We start from the raw sequence: 12,247 nt of genomic DNA, 5'->3' as shown, positions 1-12,247 counted from the left end.
GATTAGAACATTATAAAAGTAGGGTAGACATGTGGAGATTATACGGCTGAACAAAACGTGCATTTATCAAACAGGTTAGTTTTCCACAGACCTTATTTCCAGCTCTTTTCCTAAATCCTCTGGAGAAATCCCGTTGCTTTTTTGTCAGCAGCTTACTTCCTGGTAAATACGTCATCCCTGCACCGCTCTATAAAGGACTTTTATTTAAAGTGGACCTATCATGCTATATTTGAATAATATAGTGTAGGACCATACCTATATAAGGCATATTTATACTTTTTTCTTTTCAAAATACCAAACAGATCATGCATTTTAGCCATGCCTCATTTCGCTCAATTTGCACTTTTTTTTAGCTCTGTTTTTGTAAGGGCTGATTCAGTGAGAACAGCACCACCTACAGGCCTGGCATATGTACTACAGCGTCTCCAGCGCTTTCAAACGGCAATGGCCGTGGCTGTCTCCTCCTGATTGGTGGAGTTGGCCCAATAGCCGTAGCGCCACCGTCCTGACGTCAGGACAGTGTTCAAATCTGGATCAGTTTTTATCAGATCCGTTGCAGCCCCTTTTTTAGAGATTTGGGTATGGAGGAAAATAGAGAGGGTTGTGTTTTCTGACACTTGGTGAGTTCCCTGGAACACCGGGCACACATATTCATGTAGAAAAGACGTACACAAGTGCATTTTGCATGATAGGTCCCCTTTAAAGAAACTGTCTTCTGCATTTGGGTCAAATCTACTCTCTATTCTCTGCACAGCAGCCATTAAACCAAACGGAATCGCAACTAAAAACCATCTAACAGATTTGTGTAAAGATGTTAGATTGGTTTACGAAGAGTTAAGGTAGAATTTCTGAGAGATTAAGTGGTATTTTTGAGAATTAAGGTGGTATTTCTGAGAGTTTAGGGGGTATTTTGGAGAGTTAAGGTGGTTTTTGGAGAGTTACGGTGTTTTGGAGAGTTAAGGGGGTATTTTGGAGAGTTACGGTGGTACATTGGAGAGTTGAGGTGATTTGGAGAATTAAGGTGGTATTATGGATGTGAAACCCTTCCTGGGAGTCACAGAGAAATAATTAAATCTGAATCTCACGCTCTCTAAAAGTGACACGCTTCCTCTCCGTTTTAATCGGGTTAATCATCTCTCCAGAGCTTCACCTCTCTCTCAGAGCGTTCTAAAGGGCCGGCTAACAGCTGATCTCTCAGGATTCCTCCTCCATTAATAACTCCTCCTTCGCCGCGGATCATAATTAAACCGTGTGAACACCACTGCTTCACAGTGAGCTAAATAAAAAGGGATTTGCTTCGTCTCAGCGGTGCAGTTACTTCTGAAGCCGTGGGCCACTTTGTGTTCGGAGGCGTTTTAATTACCTTCCTCTCGACAGATTCCTGCGGAGGTCACCATTGTCTTTAATCTAATGAGAAAGACTTCTTATAAAAGGAGGCTTTACGGTGGATGATGTGCTACGTTCTGCACGCTAAACGCTGGAACACTTTGCAGCCTCTTCAATTACCCCCGTGATGTCTCGTTTCATTACTGCACATTATCTGCCGTCAGCGGATCATCATGGGGGGGATCATGGGAAGACTTTAAACTCTTTGCAGGATGCACGAAAAGCTAGAGCTGCAACTTCAGGAAGAGTTAGAGACATGTCGAAGTACGCTTTTATAAAAAAAAGGCAAACAAGACCTTCAGTATCCCTTCCTATCTGTCTGAAAAACATTGATTTAACTGGTTTTCTTCTCCTCTTGGTCACTATGGGGAACAGGTTACAGGTGCAGAATACCTCAATTCAACGTAAAGGTTTACTTCTATGGATGATCAGTGCCCATTTTCAGAAAATTCTCTTTAAATCTACTTTAAACTGTTCAGGTTTTCAGTGGTTGCACGATAAAAAGCATCATGAAATCATCATGAAAGGGTAAGGCGTGTGGCGCAGTGGACTAGTGCGTTGGTGTTCGGATCAGGGGAGCACAGGTTCAAACCCCACTGCAGTCAGCATGTCGTTGTGTCCCTGAGACACTTCACCCCAAACTGCTCCTGTGGGGATTGTCCACAGTATTGAGTATGTAAGTCGCTTTGGATAAAAGCATCTAACAAGTAACATGTAATGTAATGTAATGAAATCCACACAACGCTAGCTGCTGGTTTATGTTCCACAGCAAGTATTGTGAGCTGTATTTATAATAAAACCATTTACATTTGACTGTATATAGAACATTCAGACTGCCATATTGTTGACTGTTTTAGAAATAGCAACAGCCCCTTAACTTCGACATGAACACAACGTGTGTCAAACACTGTCTACAGCTATAGTGGGTTATATTGGATAATCAAACTAAATCAAACTGGATTTTTAGACGACCAAACTGAGAAAACACAGCCCTATGTGGCCAATTTGTTTCCAATGTAGAAGAGGAAGACAAACTCTATTAATCCCTGAGGAGAAATTCCCTTTTATTTAATCGGACAGAAACCAACATCAATATTGGCAGTCGCATGTGAATTTACAGCAACCTCATTGCCTAAAGTAGATGAATAATGGATGGATTTACTCCACATGATAGAGATGATATCCTTATTATTTGGGGGAATAAAGGTAGTATTTTTAGTTAAGGTGGTATTTTATGAGAGTTAAGATGGTATTGTGGAGAGAAGAGGTGGTATTTTGGAGAGTTAAGGAGTTATTTTGGAGTTAAGGTGGTATTTTGGTTTGTTAAGGTGGCATTTGGAGAGTTAAGGTGGTATTTGGAGAGTTAAGGTGGTATTTTAGAGAGTTAAGGTGTTATTTTGGTCAGTTTTGGTGGTATTTTGGAGTTAAGGTGGTATTTTAGTTTGTTAAGGTGGTATTTTGTATAGTTATGGTGGTATTTTGGAGAATTAAGGAGGTATTTTAGAGTTTTGTAGTATTTTTGTTTGTTAAGGTGGTATTTTGGAGAGTTTAGGTGGTATTTTGGTTTGTTAAGGTGGTATTTTGGAGAGGTAATGTAGTATTTTGGAGAGTTAAGGTGTTATTTTGGTCAGTTTTGGTGGTATTTTGGAGTTAAGGTAGTATTTTGGAGAGTTTAGGAGGTATTTTGGAGAATTAAGGTGGTCATTTGGAAAGTAAAGGTGGTTATATTGGATAATCAAACACAATAAAACTGGATTTTTAGACGACCAAACTGAGAAACACAGCCCTATGTTGCCAATTGTTGTACAATATAGAAGAGGAAGACAAACTCTATTAATCCCTGAGGAGAAATTAACTTTTATTTAATGCAAAGTGCTGCTTGTTGGTCCAACAGGTCGAGCTGCTGAATCGACCTCTGATGAAGATGTTTCTGGAAGGAAGAGTTTTAATTTTTAGTGGAAATATCCTTTCAAAAGAGAAGTTGAGCGTCTCATCAGTGAGAATTTATTCCTCGTTTCTTGAGGAGGCGTTGGAGCCAACACGTGAACGCGTCCCTCCGCTCACACTCCATCTGTAGCGGGGGTGTATGAGCGAGTGTTATTGACGAGATAATCTGCATTTTCCATGCCCGCTCTGTTTGACCTCTGCAGATATTGATTTGTAGAGGAGAGGATTAGTGGAGTGGCTCAGAGTGAGAACTACAGTGTGCCACACACACACACACACACACACACACACACACACACACCCACACACACACACACACACACACACACACACACACACACACACACACACACACACACACAACACACACACACACACACACACACACACACACACACACACAACCACACACACACACACACACACACACACACACACAACACCACACACACACACACACACACACACACACCACACACACACACACACACACACACACACACACACCACACACACACACATTCCTTATATGCACAAACCTGCCTTTCACAAGTGTAGTAGTGTTCTCTGTCTCCAGAGTACAGTACAGTTTTATAACATCCCACAGTTAGACAATTTAAGGATGCATTGCCCACAATGTGCAAATAACAACTACCATAGTGCAATGCCCACACAGCTGCCAGCCTGATGTGCTTCACACTCATTCATAGGCTGAAAGCAGTGGTTTCTATATGAACAATAAAGAATACAAATAACCTTTCACAAACAGCTATTTCATAACTGCTTACAATTGTATGTCTAACTTTCAGGTTTTTCTTTTCAGCCGCAGACCCCATGACGCCTCTTTATGTGTGTCGCTAAGTTCCTCGTACTACTTGTGTTCTTTAAAGCGGCACGGCATCGTTCACAACCTGCTTGCGATTTTTCAAGTTGTCCATCGTTCTTGATAAATCCGAAGTTCATGGTTCTTTATTTAGTCATACGAACATAGCTACAGTGTAGTTATGCCGATGAAAATCTTAGGTCACAGGCTTCTCCAACAGAGCAACACAAAACACAGATAAACAGAAAATATAGTTTGATTTGTAGGTACAGTATTTTTCGGTGCACTGTGTTTCTCTTTCTCCTCAACTTCCATGTGTGTTGATAACTGACGCGGCTCTCGGCCTCCGTAGTGGCGAAGCAAAGATCAAAGATCGTCTCTGCTGAGTGCTGACAGGATGAGAGGATATTATATGAAAGGAAAATTCATGCCAACACATTTTCTCAAAGGATTACTCTCTGTCAATGTTATTAATGTATTTTATATAAGAAAGGAGGTATTGTACAGTCTCTTGCTTTAAAGAACTGCAATATATTATAAAATGGCTCTTCAATATTAGTATTCTACCAGCATACATGTATTAATGCTCCCAAACCTCCAGTAATGACTTCTCCTTTCTACTTTCTCTATGTAGTAACAGAGAGCTTTTAACACAACTTTCCAACTCAGGTCAGGAACGAATAAGCTTTACGTGTAAAGTTTAGGCTTTTTATTTAGATGATTGCTACTTCTACAGAATCTTGCAGCTGTGTGCGTCACTCTTTGGTGTCCCCTGGTCTCCCAGCTGTGTGCGTCACTCTTTAGTGTCCCCTGGTCTCCCAGCTGTGTGCGTCACTCTTTAGTGTCCCCTGGTCTCCCAGCTGTGTGCGTCACTCTTTAGTGTCCCCTGGTCTCCCAGCTGTGTGCGTCACTCTTTAGTGTCCCCTGGTCTCCCAGCTGTGTGCGTCACTCTTTAGTGTCCCCTGGTCTCCCAGCTGTGTGCGTCACTCTTTAGTGTCCCCTTGTCTCCCAGCTGTGTGCGTCACTCTTTAGTGTCCCCTTGTCTCCCAGCTGTGTGCGTCACTCTTTAGTGTCCCCTGGTCTCCCAGCTGTGTGCGTCACTTCTTAGTGTCCCCTTGTCTCTCAGCTGTGTGCGTCACTCTTTAGTGTCCCCTGGTCTCCCAGCTGTGTGCGTCACTCTTTAGTGTCCCCTGGTCTCCCAGCTGTGTGCGTCACTCTTTAGTGTCCCCTGGTCTCCAGCTGTGTGCGTCACTCTTTAGTGTCCCCCTTGTCTCCCAGCTGTGTGCGTCACTCTTTAGTGTCCCCTGGTCTCCCAGCTGTGTGCGTCACTCTTTAGTGTCCCCTTGTCTCCCAGCTGTGTGCGTCACTCTTTAGTGTCCCCTGGTCTCCCAGCTGTGTGCGTCACTCTTTAGTGTCCCCTGGTCTCCAGCTGTGTGCGTCACTCTTTAGTGTCCCCTGGTCTCCCAGCTGTGTGCGTCACTCTTTAGTGTCCCCTGGTCTCCCAGCTGTGTGTGTCACTCTTTAGTGTCCCCTTGTCTCCCAGCTGTGTGCGTCACTCTTTAGTGTCCCCTGGTCTCCCAGCTGTGTGCGTCACTCTTTAGTGTCCCCTGGTCTCCGTTGTGTTGTGACCACCTCACTCAGCAACAGGCAAATATATCTGATGCTACACAAGCATTTTTTTTTTTTTCAAAGACACAAAACAACAAATACATGCTACATCCATATGAGCATTACTTTAGAATACCATTCACCAAGTGAACTGCAAATAGTTAGCAAAGTTATAATACAGTATATAAACAAATTAAGACACACACCACATGTTTATATTACAGTTAACACTGACCTTGTGCCTCTTGCTAATACTTAAATGTAAACTTTATCTTTTGATATCGCCATATTTAAATGTTGATATCTCCGTTAATGTCTGTACTTTATCTCCGTTATTTTTCTGCGTCAAGTTTTTGCTTTGGGAACAGTAACTTCCTGCTAGCGCAAAGTCACCTTCAAAATAAAAGCATGTCTATATAAAACAGGACGTTAAGACATGTTGCAATGAAAGTAACACAAACAATGCCATCTCATTTTCAGGTTCAAAGAACACAAATTGGGTTATTTACATAAACTATTCATATTGCAAATACGTGTTTTAACCAGGAAATGGATGGACATGGATACGACCCATGTGATCTGCAATATCGCAATATATCGTATCCAGTGGCGAGCCGTCAGGGCCCTCTAGGCTCTCTCTGAGGGCCTAAGATATTCTACAAAATAATATTTAAAAACATTAAAAAAATATATTTCTTAATATATATTTGTTTAATATATTTTTAGTTCTATTTTTCATTAGTTTTACCAAAATAACTTGATTTAATTGTATTTAAAAGAACATTTCCAAAGAAATAAATCCTTTGAATCTCCCTATTCAGTTTCTGTTAGACTGTGAAGGGTTAAATGAAAGAAGCTCGTCTCTGCGAGGTGAAGACAGGAGCTGATTGGTCCAGCTATGAATTCACAGAGGGTCGCTATAGTAACTGAAGGATGGAGTAATGTCAAATGACAGTACAATTGACCAATCATATCTTCCCTCTAAATGGGTGGGTTTTATTATCGCGGACTTTATGACAAGTTCCGCCCGCTGTGAAGCTTTTCTTGTTTCCATAGCAACAACAACTTCCTGTCAACAGCGTAAACTCGCCTTCAAAATAAAAGCATGCCAAATTACACTTAAGACATACAACTGCAACGCAAGTAACAAACACAATGCAATATCCTTTTCAATTTCAAAGAACACAAATTGGGTTATTTACAGGTGTTGTTTTGTGTGGTAGAGGGTCGCTGTCATTGATGCGTTTTGCACCCAGGCCGTTGTTTTTCCGCTGAAGTATACGCTGTGACGTAATAACTCTTTTTTTTGTTTTTCTTCGAGGGAAGCGGTGGGGGTCAGAGGGCCTAGGTATAAAGGTCACGGCTCGCCACTGATCGTATCGCAATACTTAGCATATTGTGGCTTAAGTATCGCGATAGTATGGTATCGTGGGGACCCTGGTGATTCCCACCCCTAATGTTAATCTTCTGCCAGCACAAACTCACGAGAACTCCCACACTTTTGCTCGCAGGTCACTTCCCATTTCTATTATCTCTGTGAATAACAGCCTGTCAAGTTCACCCCGATGCAGAACACATGCAAAACGGAGACAAATGCATAAATTACCAGGAGCCTGGAGAGTGTTTGAACTGTGAACCAGAGACGCTGTGATCCTCTGCAGAAGAGCGGAGGCTTTGATGTGCAGAAAAGAAGGTTTAAATATCAATTACTCCCCTGTCTGCACTGTCACACCAGAGCCACCGTCACTGTGGAGTTTAAAACTCGACTAAAGGCAATGTGCGAGAGATTCAAAGGGGCATCGACTGGATCAGAGTTCAGTGTGTTAGTGGGAGGAAAGATGAAGAAGGGGGGATGAATCTGAAGCCTTTGAAATCATCACAGTTTGACTTAACCGCATTTTAGTGCCTATTTTTCAAAAGGAGATGCCTCTTTTTACCCTCATCCAGATATAACGACTGCTCAGTACTACTGTTTCTATCTTCATCCAATGAAACACATGTTTATAGCTTGGAAAACAAACTATGTCCAGATATGTTGAGCCTTTGTCACCACTTTTAGTGCTACACGCTATAGCTGGTGTAACGTTTCTGATCACTCCATGTGGAAAGCTTCCCGAAGGCCTCAGAAAGTCAGTATATGATGGTGTGTATATCCTGACTGTGCACTACAGAGTTGAGAATATACCAGCATTTACTCCAGGCGAACCAATAATAAGAACCAATTACTCAGAGTTCAGTGTGTTAGTGGGAGGAAAGATGAAGATGAGGGGATGAAGAATGAAGCCTTTGAAATCATCACCGTTTGATTTAACCGTCCCTATTTTCTAAAGGAGATGCCTCTTTTTACCCTCATCCAGATATAACGATAGCTCAGTGCTACTGTTTCTATCTTCATCCATTGAAACACATTTTTATAGCTTGGAAAACAAACTATGTCCAGATATGTTGAGCCTTTGCTAGCTGGTGTAAAGTTTCTGATCACTCCACGTGGAGAGCTTCCCAAAGGCCTCAGACTGAGCAGTACAGAGTGGAGGTTATACCAGCATGTTTACTCAAGAGGACCAGGCTTTCTACCAAAAGGCTTCAGTACACTTCCAACAATCTAGTTTCATACCTGATCCCAAACCTCAAAGTCTTCCCCTGTCTGCATGTCAATCCCCTCCTATTCCTATAAAACCCCTTCCTCTCTTTAGTAATGCCAAAGGGAGATATATATACAAAGTACCAAAAACCCATTAACATGAGGTCAGCATGCTTTTCTGTCGTTTGCTGCCAGGTTTCTCAGAGCTGTTGGGGTTCAGAGCACCTCAGAAATGTCCAGGAGGTGAACTGGACCCTATATTTTCATATTTTGGAATAGTCAATCCGTCTGTTTCCTGTTTTACTTTGAAAGGTGTTGACCCCCTGGGTGTTTCTCAATCGCAAGTACGCTTGCTTGGTAGCACATGTCTGCCGAGCGTCTTGCTTCAGAAGCGAGTCAAGAATACTTCCTGGCATTCGGAAAACAAAGAGTGGAACAGGCGAGCAAGTGTGCAGGTGTGCGTCATATGAGAGGCCCCGCCTCCTTACATCTTCCGCCACAGATTTGGGGAAATTGGTCCGTGCGCAAAGCATTGTGGGGATTTTAAGACCGCGGAGTCTACTCATGTGCAGCCTCGATATTTCTCCAAACGGAGTACGCCGGGCTCGGTAGATTTCCAAGTATGCTGGAGATTGGAACAGTACTTCGGCGGCACTCGATGACGTAGTATGCTTGAAATAGTGGCTCTGGAGCAGCTTTACTCGACAGCTTGACCCAAACATATCAGGAAGCATCAGAGCAGAACCGAGCAGAAAGAGGATCCAAAGTTTCTCCAGCAGGCGACGGGCCAAGTGCCGCATTCAGCGTTCAGCGTTCAGCTTTCAGCGTTCAGCGTTCAGCATTCAGCATTCAGCATTCAGCATTCAGCATTCAGCTTTCAGCATTCAGCATTCAGCATTCAGCATTCAGCATTCAGCGTTCAGCGTTCAGCATTCAGCGTTCAGCATTCAGCATTCAGCGTTCAGCACACAATAACAAAATGAATATTTGATTTGGACGGGGGCAGCCACTTCCTGTCTCCTGCAACGAGGAACAAAGCAGGATCTCCTGTTTCACAGCTTTAAATAGAAATAGAACCGCCCTGCAGGAAGCACAGAGACTCAGAGACACACTTATGAAGTTCCTACACATCGAGACAATAAAGTGTACTTTGGGTGGCTCCACAAAGTCTGGCTAACATCAATGACAAAATGTGCTTGCAGTTACTTAAACAGGTAGGACAATGTCAGAAACGTTTAGTAAAAACAACTATAATACACTTATTCAAGCTGACATTGTCTTACTTTTGTCCAGCTTCTATTCTAACTCACTTCACACCAAATTCATTCAACATTTCTACAAAACAGCACCTGGTTTTGACAGAATGAGATGATCACAGCTAAAATAATGGTCAACCAATAAGGAACAAGGAGGCTTTAGCTATTGCTAAAACAATGTTAGTTAGCGGTATTATCCCGGGGTCTGCTCTGACTTAGTTTTCTGTCTTTTAAGTTATTCTGCATCGTACTCTGTGTCTCAGCCACTTCTTCTGAACCTGTTATTATAGTGAACAAGTGAAAGTGTTGAGAAGGAGGTCTTGCCTCTTCAACTGGCCCAGATCTCTTCCAACAGCTGCAGACTGCAGGACTAGCTGTCATGTTTTTAGCAGCCTTTTTTGCGATATGATCGAGATAGAAATCACTTGTTTACTGTAATGAATCCAAAACAATAAGCCAATGATTTGTTGCTGTTGAAAAGCCGTGCACCTTCGAAATCCTTCATGCACACCAGGTATGTTTATGTATGTTTATGTATGCTTTAAGATTACATTTCTCCTGCCATTATTCCATTAGCTCTGTGCTGAGGGTTTAGGAGACACATGTGTTCCCAGGTGAGTTCACTGAGCGTTTGTCAGCTGGGGCTCAGGTGTAAACTCCATCTGAGTGTCTCTGGGGGGGGGGGGGGGGGGGGGGGGGGTGTGTGGTGTGTGTGTGTGTGTGTGTGTGTGTGTGTGTGTGTGTGACCAACATGACCCTAAACGTTTCCATGGAGACAAAGAGAGCGAGTGAATTGTCATTTGACTATATTCTCAGATATGTCTGTGTATTTGTGAAGCCCTCTGAATCGGCCCTCAGCAAATTAAAAAAGTATAATGAAACATGGCTCACAAATTAAACATATGCTATTGTACTTCTTACATATATATGTTCAGATATATAACACAGTATTCATGTGTTAATAAGCCTACTTTTCAAATAAATTCAGTAAATTAAAGTTGACAACATGTTCTAACAAATCTTAGTTGATAAGAAAAAAGTCCAATAAGTCAGTTACATAACAACCTTGAAATATACCCTTCATATTTCCTCTTATTATCATCAATCTGAGGCTTCTGTTTTAAGGAATGAGCTGCTAACAAGATAAATGAAACCCTACGGAGAGCTGTGAGTTTTGTTCATCAATATCAACCATCATTTGCCTACATTTGATAGATTTTTCTAACTTATAACTGAACTTATGAGGCGATAAACCTCTAGTGAGCGGCCCAGCCCTTCGTATATTTTTCTGTATCTGGCCCTCGGTGAAAAATGTTTGGACACCCCTGGGCTGTATAAATACATTTGTAATTGAATGGAGTCATGTGAGGTGATGTTTGGGGTCCTCACCTCATAATGGGCCACCCTCTGGGACTCGGAGATGAGCTGAGCGCTGCACACTTTGCAGTAACTGTCCGTGAAAAGACCGTGATCCACTTCTGTTGACTTCATCTGGAGAGAGAGAGAGACGGAGACATGGTTACTGAGCTGGAGGACGAGGACGTGGAGACGCTGACAAGTTAGAAAATACAACAGCTTAAACCAAAGTTGTGTTATTTAAAGGTTCATACTATTTTTAGGCATATATCATGGGTCTCAGATATATACAAACATATAAAAAACATGTTTATGATGTGTTTTGCTCAAAATACCAAACAGATCATGCATTTTAGACATCCCTCATATCCCTCTGTTTCAGCCCTGTTACTAAAGAGCTGATTCTGGGTCAGTAGCTTTAAAAAAAAATTAAAAAGAGGAGGGGGAGCTAATGCCTGATCAGAACTCTCCCAGCAGAAACTCAGCTAAACGCTGCCGTGATTAAACTCCATATCATGTTCCAAACCACATCAAGGATTCTCTCTGAAACAGTATGGAGCTCAAACTCTTTCTCTCTCTCAGGTTTACCACAAGGTGACTTCCTTTTGATTTCCTGCTTCTTCACACATGCTCTCTCCAGTACAGGTTAGCTCTGAGTGTTAGCATGCTAATGTAAACACAGACCATATTACTTTCAGAACACGTCTCATTGTTTCTGACAGCAACGTTTCTGATTGGCCCGTGGGTGTAAAGCCCGCCCACATTTTAGTAATGTGGTCATGACGCAGCAAATCTGTATCAGCTCCGTTGTTCCCCCGTTTTTAGAGATGTGGGTACGGAGGAAAAGAGAGAGGGGTTTATTTCCTGACACTTTGTGAGTCTCCTGACACACCGGGGACACACCGGGGACACACCCGGGGACACACCGGGGACACACCGGGGACACACCGGGGACACACCGGGGACACATGTTGATGTAGAGAAGACATCACTTTGTGAGTCTCCTGACACACCGAGGACACACCGGGGACACACCGGGGACACACCGGGGACACACCCGGGGACACACCGGGGGACACACCGGGGACACACCGGGGACACACCGGGGACACACCGGGGACACACCGGGGACACATGGTGATGTAGAGAAGACATCACTTTGTGAGTCTCCTGACACACCGGGGACACATTTAGAAAAGACATTAATAAGTGCATTTTGCATGATAGGAGACCTTTAATAAAGAGTTATAGCATTTAACAGAATCAATGTATTTCCAGCTGGAAGGGCAG

At 42.8% G+C, this 12,247-nt stretch overlaps 1 protein-coding gene across 1 annotated transcript in view; it reads right to left on the bottom strand.

Moving 5' to 3' along the window:
- Positions 1–12,247, bottom strand: part of zmat4a (zinc finger, matrin-type 4a) — a gene marked incomplete at its 3' end in the record, with an annotated part of 149,723 nt that overhangs the window by 103,933 nt on the left and 33,543 nt on the right. Inside the window, exon 2 of the mRNA XM_034132962.1 lies at positions 10,991–11,092. Coding sequence (XP_033988853.1) covers positions 10,991–11,092 — 102 coding nt within the window. The remainder of the gene's footprint in view (positions 1–10,990; positions 11,093–12,247) is intronic.

The sequence above is a fragment of the Trematomus bernacchii genome, unplaced genomic scaffold, assembly GCF_902827165.1.
Source record: "Trematomus bernacchii unplaced genomic scaffold, fTreBer1.1, whole genome shotgun sequence".
NCBI lineage: Eukaryota > Metazoa > Chordata > Actinopteri > Perciformes > Nototheniidae > Trematomus > Trematomus bernacchii.
Note: the sequence above shows the minus strand (reverse complement) of the source record. Positions and strands in the feature narration are given on the sequence as shown.